Source organism: Diceros bicornis, chromosome 11 (assembly GCF_020826845.1).
Source record: "Diceros bicornis minor isolate mBicDic1 chromosome 11, mDicBic1.mat.cur, whole genome shotgun sequence".
NCBI classification, from domain to species: Eukaryota; Metazoa; Chordata; class Mammalia; order Perissodactyla; family Rhinocerotidae; genus Diceros; species Diceros bicornis.
Window position 1 is genome coordinate 8,697,929 of NC_080750.1, and position 15,737 is coordinate 8,713,665.

The 15,737-nt window shown below is 37.7% G+C and overlaps 1 protein-coding gene across 2 annotated transcripts in view; it reads right to left on the reverse strand.

The window, feature by feature from the left end:
- Window positions 1–416: 416 nt before the first annotated feature.
- ARSJ (arylsulfatase family member J) overlaps window positions 417–15,737 on the reverse strand; it is a 69,324-nt gene continuing 54,003 nt past the window's right edge. Inside the window, exons 1-3 of one of the 2 annotated variants that reach the window (XM_058549761.1) lie at window positions 3,912–3,952; window positions 2,566–2,574; window positions 417–1,883 (exon numbers count right to left, since the gene is read on the reverse strand). In XM_058549761.1, the coding sequence (XP_058405744.1) occupies window positions 485–1,883; window positions 2,566–2,574; window positions 3,912–3,952 (1,449 nt within the window). In that variant the 3' untranslated portion in view covers window positions 417–484. Of the gene's footprint in view, window positions 1,884–2,565; window positions 2,575–3,911; window positions 3,953–15,737 lie in introns of those variants that run through there. The other variant, XM_058549759.1, reaches the window with a different exon arrangement.

The window sequence follows — 15,737 nt, forward strand, 5'->3', positions numbered from 1 at the left end:
AAACCCAAGTGTCATATGATAGAGACACAAAAATCCACTAAGAAAATATAGTTTTCAAGTCCTTTGAGGTGAGGCAAACTTTGACCATACTTTATCAAAGGTAGTTTTTAATCATGCTACCCTGTAGCTTCCATCAAATTAGCATGTTCATCGATTGCAGGAAATTGTCTCCTGTAATGATTTAAAGCACAGTGTTTGGTCAATTGACTGAGGCACAACAGTGCCTCATTAGCGACCACCTTTTATAAAGGAGCAGGAGAAATAAACATCTCCGTTCTCCTCTAAGCGTGGCTCGCAAGAGTAGCACCTTTGGCACCAAGCAGACCAGTTGTTTCACATGGCGACCAGGTGGAGAAGTCTCTGGGGTGGCCCAACATGAAAAGTCTGATGCTTATGGCAGTGATGCTATTGAGCCAACTTTGCTGGTTTGCCTAGAAAACAGGAGAAAGAGTGGATTTAAGTTTACCCAGTCAAAAATTTGCACTTATCCTCGAGCAACACCTGAAGAGCAACTTGGAAAGGAGCCTGCTTTCTGCTTTTTCTTCTTTGTCTTACTTTTCTTCTGCTTTTTCTCAGTCTTCTTTTTGCCCGGCTTCTTTTTCTTGTTTTCCTCTTTATACCAGGGTCCCCAGACTCCTCCATTGAACCGAGGATTGCTTCTGGGGTCTTTGGGGGGGTACCTGACAGGCACCGCGGTTTTGTTGAACTGTGAGAGCCTCCGGAGGAGCTTCTTCACGATTCCAGGGTACCGGGTAGAGAGGTCCACTCTCTCATACGGGTCCGCTGTGATGTTGAAAAGCCAGATACTTTTGCCAGTGGACAAGGTGATCCGTTCGTTGTGCCACCGGTTCGGCCCCAGGTTGCTGAAAGACTGCGGGGGAACCCAGTCGCTGTACCCAGGGTTTCCCGTGAGCAGTTTCCAGTGCTGCACCCTGATGGCTGACTGGATCGCGGTGTTCCAGATCCCATAGCCTGCGGCCAACGAGCCATTTTTTGCCTTGGTATAAATGGGGTCAATGTTGTGCAAAATATCCACCCGGGGTGAACGAAGGCCTTCACTTATGGTCTCCCAGATGTCATAGCCATCCAGTTGAATGTCCTCATCAATCTGTCCCTCAGCCAGTGAAATCAGAGTGGGGTACCAGTCAGTGATGTGCACAAGCTCTTTGCACACCGTTCCCTTGTTTTTCAGAAGTGGGCTGTGCACAAAGCCAACAGCCCGGATCCCCCCTTCCCAATACGTTCCTTTGCTGCCTCTGAGAGGCCAGTTACTTCCTCCTGCTGTGGGTTGGCCGCCATTATCTGAAGAGTATATGATAATGCTGTTGTTATAGAAACCATATGTCTTTAGAGCCAGGGTCACATTGTTGATTGCTTCATCTAAGCAGGAAAGCATGGCAGCATACCTCCGCCTGTTTATGTTGATGATGGATCTGTAGTGTTCAAAATACCTGCTAGGGGCTTGCAGTGGTGAGTGAACAGCTTGGTAGGCAATATACAAAAATATAGGCTTTCTGGGGTCATGGGAAGCTAAAATTTGCTGCACTCTCTGAGTGTACATCTGTGTGGAGTATATGCCATTGTCGTAGTCCCAGGCAGCGTTTTCATTTTCATACAAATCATAGCCACACATCCCAGGACTGTCACATTTGTAGTGGGTATAGTAATCACCACTTCCCAAGAGGGAACCAAAAAAGGTATCAAATCCTCTCTTGGTGGGCATGCATTCTTTTCTATAAAAACCCAAGTGCCATTTTCCAACCATATGGGTTGAATATCCAACCTCCTTCAGCTTCTGAGGTAGGGTCTCATTGTCCAGAGGTAAGCAGTTGGGTTGGGTAGGTCTTATGATAGAATGCTGAAGTCCGGTGTGTATCTGATACCTTGATGAAAGAGTAAAGACGTTGTCAGTGCAGGATAAAAGAGAAATTCCACATAAAACAATGATTCTTAAATAACGTTTCTACGAAGAGAAACTTTACCCCAAATAAAATAGAACCAATTCAGCATTTCTACTATTGACTCAAGTCTTACCCTGATTAACTTCATGCTTAACATTTGAAATACATTTGACTCTAAATCAGTACTTTTGAAACTAAGATTTCACCTTTTATCTCAAAGTGTTTTTAAAGTTCCTGTAACAGAATTAATTTGAATAAACGTTAATCTTTTAATTAATTATGTGACATAGAAAACTGACATAAGAAAAAGGATATAAATTTGAGAGTGTCATTATTAGTATTGTTTTTAGTCGGGGGAGCTCACATTAGCTCTTAAATCATTTCCTGAGATCATTTATGTCAAGCTAATTCTGAAGTACTAAAAATACATGCAAAAATTATACAAAAATCTGTTTGATTGTCAAAAATATTTTAAAATTAGTCCCCAACCTGTTAGATCTCTGTAAAGAGAAAGAGAATGTTTCTGACTAACAATACATTATGGTTGAAAAACCATTTTAGAGTAAATGTTTTAGCTGCTGCTAAGGAAGGATTACATTTTCCCCAAAATAGTAGGAAATGAATCCTTTCATATGTTTCCCACAGTGTCTCCTTTTTAAAAAACTTATATTCACTTACAATATAGTCTAAGAAAACATGGTAACCCTTTCTATACATTAAAATTGAGTAAATGTTAATTTCTAGCATTGTTCTTTTCCCAAAGGCTTTTTTCCAGAGAATGGTGATTATCACATAAGTACATGAATTTTCAGTTGGGTCAAGATGTGCCTATTAGTTCATGACAGTTTAAAAGCAATTGATTCTATAGTCATTTTATAAGTTCAAAAAGATTTTTCAATAGAAAATATAGAAATCTGAGAAAATGAAAGTTGCAGAGTGTTAGGGTAAATGTGAAAATACTCTTGGAATGAAATTACAAAGAGTAATATTGAGATCAAAAACAACAATTTTTCAAGTTGATTTAACCTGACAGGCCAATGTGTTATAGGTGCCTTGGGTGAATAGTTCAATTTATTTTTAAATGTTCAAATGATAGTATAATGCAACTGTGAGTTCTTTTCAAGTGTCAATCGCAGCAACAAGTTGCTGGTTTTTAGGTACATCAGGTCACTAATGCAAAGCAGCATTCATATGGGCCCTGTCTACTCTGCTGATCATTTAGCTGTCAAAGGTTCACAATGATCACAGTCGTGGTAATTTAAAGTGTAATAAACTCCCAAAGAAATAAGCATTTCATAAGCATGATTTAGCGCCAAATTCAGATGTTGTTACTGCCCTTGATAATTTTTGATCCAGTTTAGGATCCAAAACCACTAATTTTGTACAAGTACATGAGAAATTGGTAACATGTATCCATGTAAACATTGAGGAAATTTTTGAAAAAGAAATCTATATGGATAAGAATTTAGAGAAGGATTCATGGGCATGCTGTATTAACTAAATAATTATCTTATGCAGAAAATGTACTTGGTTGGAGTACCTATTCAATTCACTGAATGACTAACCAAATCAAGTCTTTCTAATTAAATTGGGCATTTTCTCCTCTAGAGCTAAAGGCAAAGGAACTGAGGCTTTTGAAAAGTGTGAAATATAGGAAACGTGCACACAAAAGAGTACAAAAGGAGAGCTCTGCTGCTTTCAGAAGATGGTGTAGTGTGAGCAGATAGGTAAGAGAGTTCAGAGCTATTAATCTACTCTGTGGTTTCTGTCTTGTCCAGAGAGTAGAATGGTTTTCATATTGGAAAATTTAGAACCAACAACATAAAGGTTTGGCAGCAGCTCATACAGAAGAGAGATTTTCAGGGCAGCTTCTGATTAAATGAGCTCAAGCTTCTTGGGCCAAACAGGAGGGAGCTTGGAGTAGAATTTGGAGCATGGGTTAAGCGAATAGGTTTTGGGGTCAGACAGACCTGGGTTGGAATTTTCTCCACTGCTTATTAGCTGTGTGACTTAGGGCAGTACTTAACCTCTCTGATCCTCAGTTTCCTCATCTGTAAAATAGGGATAATAATACATATTGTGTTGCTGTAGCATCAAAAGAGAGCACAGAGTCTGGTAAAGAGAGTACATTCAACAAATGATAGCTTGTACTATTATCATCCCAGGGTTCTGAACCATATGTTACTAGCATTTATATAAAGTTTTATAATTTATAGGCCTTCTTTCATGTGCATTATTGCATTCAGTCCTCATTACAGCACTGAGACATAGGATTCTTTATGTCCATTTTATACATGGGAGGATAGAGACATAGAAATGTCCCCAACTCCCCCAACCTGTCCCACCAGGCTGTGAAATTGATTCCTGAACAAAAAGGGCTAAACCTGATGCTCTCTCTGTTCTCTTTAAGAGTTAATATCAGTACTTCTCAAAAAATCAAGAAGCAGAGCAAAGATGCCATCAGTCCTGAGAAGTGAATCTGCTCTAACTTTCTAATTAAAGATAGGAAGGATTTGTAAACCAAATGCTGAGGCTTATGCTGATCCCAGAAAAATTTGAGGATAATTTTTTAAGTAGAAGATTTGTGAGCATTTCAAAAAGAACAAATTAGATAGAGTCAAAAAGAAAAATTCTGCCAAGTTCTGCCAAGAAAATGAAGTTAGCTTCATTCTGTTTTTTAAAAAGGATCAATATTAGGTAAATAACTTGGGAAAATGATGGGCATTTGAAAAATCTGCCCATGATTCTTTTCTTATAAAATAATGGAAAATCAACTGTAAGATAACACGATAGATTCATGATAAGATTAATAATCTTACACTTTAATATCAGTTAATAGCATATAGAAAAATTTCATTTACATGATCTTCTCTGGCTTCCAAAATTCTGTGGAGCAGGCAAGGGTATTCCATTTATTAGTTCCACCTAACAACAGCAACAACGACAACAACAAAAGACACTGAAACTCAGAGTAATTTAGTAGCTTTCCCAAGTTTTACAGCTGTAAGTCTTGAGGTTCCACGCTAGAATCCAGATTTTTGGCTTTGGAGACTTTTCCGTAGTACAGTGACAGCTAATCGAACAGCTAGACCCATTTAAAATTTGGGTTAATTCATTTGCATTAATCTTCAGTTATTCATTTGCTCAGTCAAGAAATATTACTGAGTGTATAAAGTGTGCCAGAAACTAAGTTTTTGTTTTGTTTTGTTTTCCCTTCCTCTCCCCAAAGCTTTGATATTACTAAGTGTAAAGTAAAGATCCTACTAGCGATGGGGGAAACTTGAAGGTATGAGTTCTCTCAACCTTGGGATCAAGTGGGGATGGAGACAGCACTGTCAGTCATGGAGAACAGCACCAAATGCTGACAAATTCTTTTATTTCAAGAAGGAGATGGTTGGAGTCTAGGGAAGAGCTTCGTAGAGTCTTTGGTTTGACAGTGAGTTTGACTTGGTGGCAGCATCTAGCTTGAAGACCAATCAGATAATTCTTCAAAATATACTACAAAATCCTGATTAATTGGTTGAGGACCTCTGATCCGGAAGGTAATTTCTGGAGCAGCACGGCAGAGCCCTTTCTTTGGCCTCAGTTCCTTGATCATTATTATCCATGATGTGAATAAACAAATAGAAGAAATGCTTACTATTTAGGAGGAATAGTTAAGTTATAAGGGTCATAATCAAGATTCAAAGTAATCTAAGTGACCTGAAATGTTGTTGAAACAAAGATGATGAAATATAGATGGAAAGTTAAGGAAGGGCTCAAAGATTGAAGGGAATATGTCAAAAAGATGCAGAAGCCTGAATAAAGGGGCTCTCACTGGCCAAATCTGGGGCCATGTGAGCATCAAAATAAAGAGTGAGAGTAACAAATTATACTCACTGAATGAGATAGGACACCTCGAATCCATACTAACATAAATAGATATGTAAGTAAAAGTTTGGTATGGAATGGGATATTGACATAGTCTCAAAGTACCTCCCCACAAAATACTTATTAATTATATAGGGGAAAGAGTACTGTACAGTAGAGGCACCTGATAAACACTATATTAATCAAACGATCAAAGTTAACATCATCCGTAATTGAGACAAGTCAATATCGTGTGCCACCAGATAGGATGCAATGAGAAGAACGCAGCGTTGTTTCTGTGGTATTCCAGGCTGCCATGCATGATCTGAATCTAATCCTGAGTAAACATCAGGCAAACCCAAATTGAGAGGCATTCTAGAAAATAACTGGCCTGGAATCTTCAAAAGTGTCAAGGTTACGTAAATTAAAGAAGGAATGAGAGATTCTTCAAGCTTGAAAGAGACTAAAGAGGCATGACAAGTAAAGGGCAACACGTGATTCTGAACTGGAATGGTGACGGTAAAGGACATACTTGGAGAACTGGCAAAATTTAAATGGAATCTGAGGATTACATGGGAATAACGATGTTAATTTCCTGATTTTGACAGTTGTTTTGTGGCTAATGTAGGAGAATATCCTTGTTTGTAGGAAATATACACTAAAGTATTGGAGGTGATGGGGCATCAGGTTGGCAATCAACTCTCAAATGGTTTGGGAAAAAATGTTATTTGTGTTGTACTTGAATTTTTTCTATAAGTATGAGATTGTTTCAAAAAATTTTAAAAATGTGTAAGAAAACCTACTTGGGATAAATGGAAGGCTTTACATGTTAATTAAAAAAATCAATTGTTTACATGTTAGGTATTTAAGACTGTGTAAATGGCTCTGGGAAGTTGGATATATCAGATTACGAATTTAATAAAAAACAAAAGAGAAAATGAGAGCTAAAATGCTAATAAGATCTTACATTATTATAAAGGCAGTGTGCAAATTCTGAGAAGCAATAATCCTATTCTGTGCTAATCAGAACATATCTGGAATAGAGTTTTCAATATTTAAGCATGTTCCCCCAATATATGTACATTTATTTGTTTATAAATTACACACATGCACTATTGTACTAATTTATAAACATTATAAAATGTACACAAAATAAAAATTAAAAAAATGAGATAAAAATAAATATAAATAGAATTGCTGTATTTCTTCTTGCATCCTAATGAATCATCCTGTGTTGCTCAAGGGTGTATGGACCACAATTTGGAGACCACTGGTATAGAAAGGAGATTGTAGAGAGATGAGAATTGAAACACAGAGATTGTTTAGAAGGCTATTACAGTAGTCTAGGTCAAAGATGATGGTGGCTTGGACTACCATCTAGTGGCAGTAAAAATGGAAGTAAGTGGATGGATCAAATGTATACTTTGGATTTAGAATGATAGGACTAAATAAATCAATGAGGGGAGCATTCTCCAATGAGGGGAGTATTCCCTGATCCAAACAGGATCAGGAGCAGCTGATCTCTGTTTTATTCCAAAGTATACAATTAGGACTAATGGATAACATTACAAGGAGGCAAATGTCAACTCAATGCAAAAACCACAAAATTCTAAAAAAGAAAAGAAACAAAAACCAACAAAATAGGCTGGATGATCATCTGCCAAGGATTCTGTAAAAGATCTACCTGAATTGGAAAAGAAGTACTCTAATTGGAAAATATGTCTTCTAAGGTTCCTTCTAACTATAAGAATCCATGGGTCAAGGACTATGGTTTAATGTTACCATAAAGAACTTCATACAACCTCTGAGCAGCTTTACAAAACCAAGTTTATAATGTTATGTACAGGTATTTGATAAAGAAGTTTCCACAATGCATCAATATATATTTCTTTCTTTGAATAATATAAAGTAAGCTTAAAAATAGGTTTTTGACATAATATATTCTGCATGCTATAACCATGTTGGCTAAAAAAATAAACTAATTTTGAAATTTAGTGGATTTTTTTTGTCACCATCTGGCTACTAAGTGAAGAAAATTCCATATGAACAATAGTAAATCTAGAGTTGATGCCAAACCTGTTAAAATCAATACCATCATTCTTACTTTCCTGCCAACTTAAAAGAAAAAAGCTATGTGGGCCTTTCAGCATGGCATTTAGAATATATGAAGAGTTTTGTAACCTTTTAAAATATTAATTTATATCACTGGGGGAGTGTAGTAGCAGTTGTTTTTGAATTCTCCGTTGTCTAAGAATGTCTAATACAATATTATTGTTTTAATCCAAATATCATATTTAATGTATCCTTATAAGTACAAAATACTTACAGGATAGAATATGAGTCCTAATAATTGCATGCAGACTCTGAAGTCCAGAAGGCTAGAGAGCACCAAACCAGCCAACAGGGTAGTGGGAGTTGATATTTTGAAGGGAAGGAAACAGGTACAAGAGACTATAGTTTATGCATCAAATGTCAGATATTTATAACTTGGAAAAATATAACTAATTTTCCATATTCTGAAAGGTGTTCCTTTTCACTTCCTTCCAAAAGATTCTTTTGTCTCAAAGACTGTAACTCTATTTATAGGTCTTAATTTCATCTTTCAGTTAATTATATCTTCTGGTGGCAGCTGGAAGTGGGGGAGGGGTGTCATAAAAAGCCTATGCTTAGTTTTTCATCTCATGTTTTCAAGATGTTTCAGTTTTTACCATGAAAAACTAGGCATGGTTTAGAATGAATTACTTATTGAACACTCATTCACCTACCATGAGCCAGACACTGCCAGCTTTAGGGGTCACCAAGTTGAGCAAGATGGGTCTTGCTCTCAAGGAACTCAGTGTAGCATGAGAGACAAACAACAATTAGAGGATTATGGTGATGGGAGTAAAAGCCTCAACAAAGACAACCACAGCATTCTATGAATGCCCTTAGCGGGTCAGGAAACACTCTCAGAGGGGGCTATGTAAGATCTGAATGCATTTGTAGGAGCATCTAGGTGAATGTGGGAAAAAGGCAGATATTTCAACCACCTGGAACAACACGGACAAAAGCACAGTCATGAGGGAACATGAATCTGAGATGATTCTTGAGGGAGGAGGAGCCACCCAGGTGAAGAGCTGCAGGGAAGGCAAAGCGAGTGTTTCAGTAGAGGAGCAGAAGGTTCAAAGGCAAAAGGGGAGAGAGAGTCTGGCTTTCCGTGGATCCACTGTTCAGAATATGAGAGCAGAAATTCAGACACATCCTGACGGGAGATGAGACTACAGAGACGAGAAGGTGCCAAATCACAGAGAGCTGTGTTACAGCATACAGCTGTACTAAAGTTTTTGTACTTGATGTAGAGCTCATAGGAAGCCACGGAAATACTTTGGAAAAGAGAATAACATAATAAAAGTTTAGTATTAGAAAAATCACTCTGGTTGTAATATGAAGGCTGGACTGGAGTGGAACAAGACACAGGTGGGTGTTTGCCCTAATCTAAGTGAGAGATAAACGTTGATGGTCAAAACTGAGATGAGTAGACAGTGCAGATGAGAGGAGAAGATTAGGATTACAAAGAGGGACATTTGACAGGGTTACGGACTATATGTGGGAGCATGGGAGAGGGGAATGTTAAAAATGAGTCCAAACAGTCTGGTCTGGGTGGCGGGGTGAAAGGAAGTTTCTTGCTCTAAGTTAAGAAATGCAGGAAGAAGAACAGGAATGAATGGGCAGATGATGAGTACTACTCTGCATTTAGTTGGAAGCACCTGTATGATATCCATCTGGAGATGTGTAGGATGAAATCACATAAAGATTTGAGACTCATTAGCATACAGGTGGGAGGTGAAGTCATGGGAGCATAGACACTATCTAAAGACAGAATGGAGACTGAAGGCCAAAGATGGAGCCCAGGAAATCCCATCATTTAGAAGAAAAGCAAGGAGCACCAGTGACAGTCTGAGGGACTGTGAGAACTAGGGTAGTGCAGGGGAGTTCTACAGAGTCGACTGCATCACATACTGTAGAGAAACTAAAGAAAGTGATAGTTGAAGAGCACCAACTGGACTTGGCAATAAGCACGTGTGACCTGATAAACTATACTTTAGTAGAATGGTGGGGGAAGAAGTCCAGATTTTAGTGAGTTGAGACATACATGGAAAGAGAAAACGTCTAGATGGTGAGCATAGACTATTTCAAGACGTGTAGATGGAAGAAGAAAAAAATGAATCTGGGGGGCTCTGAGTGCTGATGTGGAGAAGTGCTTACCATGTATTGTTGAGTGCAACACATCTGGCTATGGCAGAGTATCGATTGTATTATTACATTTTTATAGTAAAAAATGTGTAAGTTCAATGAAGGCAGGGACTATTCACTGCTGGATCCACATCACCTAAAACAACACTTGGCTCATAATAGGACATCAACAAATATTTTTGAATGGATGAATGAACTAGAGTGTGTGTGTATTCACTGAGAGGGAAAGAGAAAGAAAAAACTGTAAAGATATACACCAAACTGTTAGATATGGTTATTTCTAGGAAGACAACAATTGTGGGAGAAGAGGAAGCTTTCACTTTCTGTTTTATAAATTTACAAATAAATGAAATTCAGATGACTGGGTTTCAAAATAACTGGCTTATTCTACTCAGACTAATTTACTAATATGGAACTAATTTTACCAAGGGAATTAATTAATTTAAAATGGAAAAAGAAATCTAAATGCTAAATGAATGGAAACACTCATTCATCTCAACAAGGAATGTTCTTCCTAGTGGGGACATCTACTCAGAAGTCCACCTTTAGACCAGAAGAAAGGGGATGGAATGAGCTAAATGGATTCTGTAACTACCCCCTAAAAGCGAGAGAAAATGCCCCCTTTCACTAAACAAGCAAAAGGACAACTTGTCAAGTAATTTTTTTAATCCTGCCTTTGAATGCTCTTTCCTGGTGGTCAGAGCCTGCTGTTTGTCCTTGCCATTGCCTTGCTCATGCACAATATGTTAACATTTACAACATCAAAGCTTTTGCTACATGATTACAGTTTTCCTGGTCTCATTAGAAACATGGCTGTAAATCACATGTTAAGTGGTTTCTTTCTTAAAACTTTCTTTTTAATCTCCTCTGTAGTATGTGTGAATTCTTGGTAGTTTCCATCAAAAAGTAGGTTTAGTCCCCAACTACAGGGTCTTTTCCAGACCCCCCCTTTTTTTTATGTTCTCTTTCTCTTTTAGAATTATTCTTTTTGAAGACCCATACTTTCTACACTCCATTATGTAAAAAAAATAAAGTCTAATACATAAATTAAAAACGACCAAACATCTATCTAAGTGAACATTCACTTATACGATTAATGGATTCCTTATCTGTAAAACTATTTATGGAGTAAAATTTAAGAGGGATCTCCAGAGGTGCATTTTAAATTATTTAATTTACAGAGACTATTTCAAGGACACACATATTCCATAAAGCAAAGTGTACCCCATACTGTCAAAATAAAATTTCTATTTTTCTTGCTAGTCTCACTGCTACCACAGAATATTATTATATCAGTTCTTTTAAATGAGCAATTATCTTCTCTGTTCTAAACAGAAGATGTACTTAGAGGTATAGACCAGAGAGTAGCTTAAATATTAAACCACACTTCATGTTACCAACTTTGCCCTAAAGACAAAATGTCTTAAGGAAAATATCCTTAACCTATATCCCATTGACATTATTAGAATTCTCCATGTAAGATATAGATTCCTTCAGAAAAAAAGTCCTTTCAATTATTTTGAAAATATCATCTCTCACTTTGCTCTATAAGCATCAGTCCATAATTTAGTTATTCCCCTAGAAATAGCACTGCCATTTTTAAGAAGTCCAACATTTTCTTTGTAGTTCTTACTTTGAAGAAAGAAAAATTATGAAGAGCTTGACATTTATGTTCACCAGATGGCTTCTCTAGGAATTAGCCCAACAACAAAGTGGTAACACTCTTGCATTCTTGATCAGAATTACTTCCTCTTAGCCATGATTAGAGATTATCTTTCAAATAACTGTCTTTGCACCTGATGATAGCCACATATAGCGAAAGAGTTTCATGTCAGACTCAGGTGGAACGCATCAGTGTCTTAGCTGCAAGCCAAGTGGAAACAAACTGGAACTCAAGATGGCATAGCAGAGAAAATGATGTCAGTCTCCAAGAAAATTCACAAATTCCATTTAATAAAAACTACATTCATTAAGAACCTACAACGTCCCAGGCACTGTACTGTGGGGGAACAGAAGGGATAGTGAGAACTTAGGGCAAATAACTCTATGGGACACGTCGTGTTATACTAAGCATCAATAGAGAATAGAGGCTGGACCGGTGGCATGGCCGTTAAGTTCGCGCGCTCTGCTTTGGCAGCCTGGGGGTCAGATCCTGGGTGCAGACTATGCACCACTCATCAAGCCACGCTGAGGCGGCGTCCCACATAGAGCAACTAGAAGGATGTACAACTATGACATGCAACTACCTACTGGGGCTTTGGGGAGAAAAAAGGAAAAAAAGGAGGAAGATTGCAACAGATGTCAGGGCCAATCTTTCTCAAAAAAAAAAAAAGTTTTCTATGTTTAAAAAAAAAAACAGCCTGTCAAAGAAAAAAGTAGAGAATAATTTTTATGTTTAGGGAAAGTTTAGAAGAGAATATACTTGCTTATTCCTCAAGACAGCTGGGTTTACTACACTTTCAGTTAATTAGCATTATTTTTAAAGGAAGTTTATAATTCCATGTTATAAAGCAATTTCAAGTAAGATGAAGAGAATTATTGAGTAAAAACTGCATTAATTGGTATGTCCAAATTCTCAAGGCTAGAGCCACACATTTTCATGCAGGCATCATTAGAAATAGAACACAGGCAACAACTGACATTTATTAAATAATTTTTTTCCTAAAAGATAAATTCATGGACTTCTAACCTATCTGTGACTTTGACCTTCTATTGGTGTCTTTTCTAAATTCTAACAGTGATGACTATTGAGCCTATCCTGAATACAGATATTGAACTATTTTGAATAGCTTAGGATTTATTATTAAAATGCCAGTATTAATAAGCAATTAGTGCTGGCAGATGAGGATGTGGAATTGATATTTTATATTCTGAAGTGTTGAACTTTATAAGTAGCTTTACATGAAAGAAATTTAGCAAATTAAAATGAATCCCTTGCTGTAATAATTATTATAGATCATCTTTCATCTACCACATTGACAATACCATGTTATAGCTGCCTTAATTTTATAAAATAATTCTTTTCATTCAACTTTCTCCCTTATGTAGAAAAATATCCAGAGTATTTGTTGTGTTATTTTTAAGAAATTTTAGTATATTTGAAGTATTTCACAATGATAATAATAATTTTTAGAACTGAAAATAAAAGGAAAAATAAATAGGCCCTGAAGATCCCTAATAGATAAAACCTGTGGCCTTGCCACACCCCAGGGAAGGAAATTGCTGCCAGTCTGGCTCGCCACCAGAACGTCTCTATCACAGTTCCCCTGGATCCCTCTGGATGCAGGTGAAGTCGTTTCCCCTTTTGTCTCATCACTGAATATGAAAGCAGCTGGTCAGCACTCTCCCTATGATAATAGAGAGAATTTTTTTCCAGAAAAGTTATCCAAAAATTACTAGTGAGGTGAAAAGTAATCATTACACAGGCAGATGATTTTCCTCAGCAGAAGGCTCACTGCTTATGGCCTGGAGAGGGCACTAACCAGAAGGCCCACGGTGTTTGTTTCACATGCATTCTGGCCACTCGTACAGTAGTCCCCCCTAATCTGCAGGGGAAATGTTCCAAGACCCCCAGAGGATGCTTGAAATCATGGATAGTACCGAACCCTAGATATAGTATATTTTTTCCTATACATTTTTACCTGTGATAAAGTTCATAAATTAGGCACAGTAAGAGATTAACAACAATAACTAATAATAAAATAGAACTGTAACAAAATACTGTAATAAAAATTACTGTGGATCTTAGCAACCACAGCATAAAATTATTTTTCTTTTCTTATTAAGTTGAGAACTTTCACCTCTTCACTTAAAGGAAGCGCTTTATGGCTTCTCTTCGGCATATCTGAATTGCCGGCATCACTACTCTTGGGCTTGGGGGCCACTATTAAGTAAAGTAAGGGTGACTTGAACACAAGACTGTGATACCGTGACAGCTGATTTGATAACCTAGACGCTACTAAGTGACTAACGGGCGGGTATTAGATACTGCGTGGATCCGCTGGCCAAAGGGATGACTCGCGTCCTGGGCGGATGGAGCAGGATCGTGGGAGATTTCATCACGATACTCAGAACAGGGCAATTCAAAACTTATGAATTATTTATTTCTGGAATTTTTCCATTTAATATTTCTGGACTGTGGTCGGCTTCAGGTAACTGAAACTGTGGAGAAGGGGGGACTACTGTATTTTCTGCAAAAGCTTTGCCCCTGGTGGTCAGGGTTGGATCCACAGCCCAACATCTCTTTGGAGGGCAACCACCCATTTCCTGGGTGGCATGTGGGAAAATGTGTCCTTCATATCTGTTAGAAATCAGGTTGGTGGAGGAGTTAGTGGAAGCCTTACTTTATCTCTGGACATTCTGCTCAATGGCTTGACATCACAGCAAGTTTTCTAGCATGGACTATGGAAACAATCCAGCCCACGTGGTGGTATTGAGAAAAGCCTACAATATTAGGAGTCAAGATGCCTGGATCTGAATCCTGCTCCTTACTGGCTGCATAGTCTTGAGCAAGCCACTTACCTGAACCTCAGTCTCTTCATTTTTAAAAGGTATTAGTAATAGCAACACGACAACCCCACAGGATTTTTTTTGATTAGGATTATATGAAATAAAATCTATAAAACATTGTAAATTGTAAAGTTTTATACAAATGCTAGTTATAACTAATTATTACTACATCTCGTCTCTGCTTGTGCCCTTCTTGTCCTTCATCTCATCAACTCCACGTCCTCCTCCTCGCACTGCGCTGTTGTGTGCACGTGGAGGAAACCAAAACCAAACCGAGGCAATACCATGGCTTGGACTAGTGAACCAGTCTCCTGCCCATTCTTTCTTCCTGGCAGTCAGATGGGAATTTCCAATTGTCAACCAAAGGTCAGCCTGCGACGTTGCTTTATTTCCCCTTTTACTCGACTCCCATGTCAGTCCCTTTAAATGTCTGAGAGGAATGCAAAGAGATATATACATTGCTTTTTAGGGAGACCCACGTCACTTACCAATTACTTAGCTTTAGTTTTACAAAATAAATATTCTGAATGTAGATAGTTTGTAAAAAGAAGGATAGTGTTGAATCTATAGGAATATTTATGGTATGCTGAGTTGTAATGACTTACAAACAAAAACCAACTGATCTATTAGTTGTGTGAGTCATCCTTGCCAGTATTAATTTAGTATACACATCTTGATGTAGTTCAGAAGTGGAGATAAACTTGCTCCCCCAAATTGTCTTTGGAGTGTCTTAATATTATTAATCAATGTTTATTTCATCTACCAGAGGGAAGATATTCCACCCATTTTTTCCTTATTCTTTACTCATACCATACCAGATAGGTTTCCAGAATATCACACGAATACTGCATGTAGGACCCTGGGAAAGCATACCTATTATTGAGCATAGGTTTCTCAGCTGACAGCTGTATCTTGGAAAGCTCCCTGGAAGTACCATCAAGATTTACTGCAGCAAAAATTGTTCTTTGTGGTGCTGCTTCTCCTAGTGCCCACTGCCCCCTTTCCTGTACCAAGAGGAATCATGTGTCCCAGTAAGCTGTGCTTTGCCTGCCAACTCCTCTAAAAATTTGTGTTATAACATCCAAAACTGTCACTCTCATGCAATCCTGAAGAGCTCTAGTAACTGTTGTTTTAACTGTCCTTCCACTAGGATCCAAAATGCAGATTCTCAAAATTAATTTAATGATATTTTTATAGTAAAATAAGGGAAAGTGCATGCAAAAATGCAACAATTAGTTAAAAATT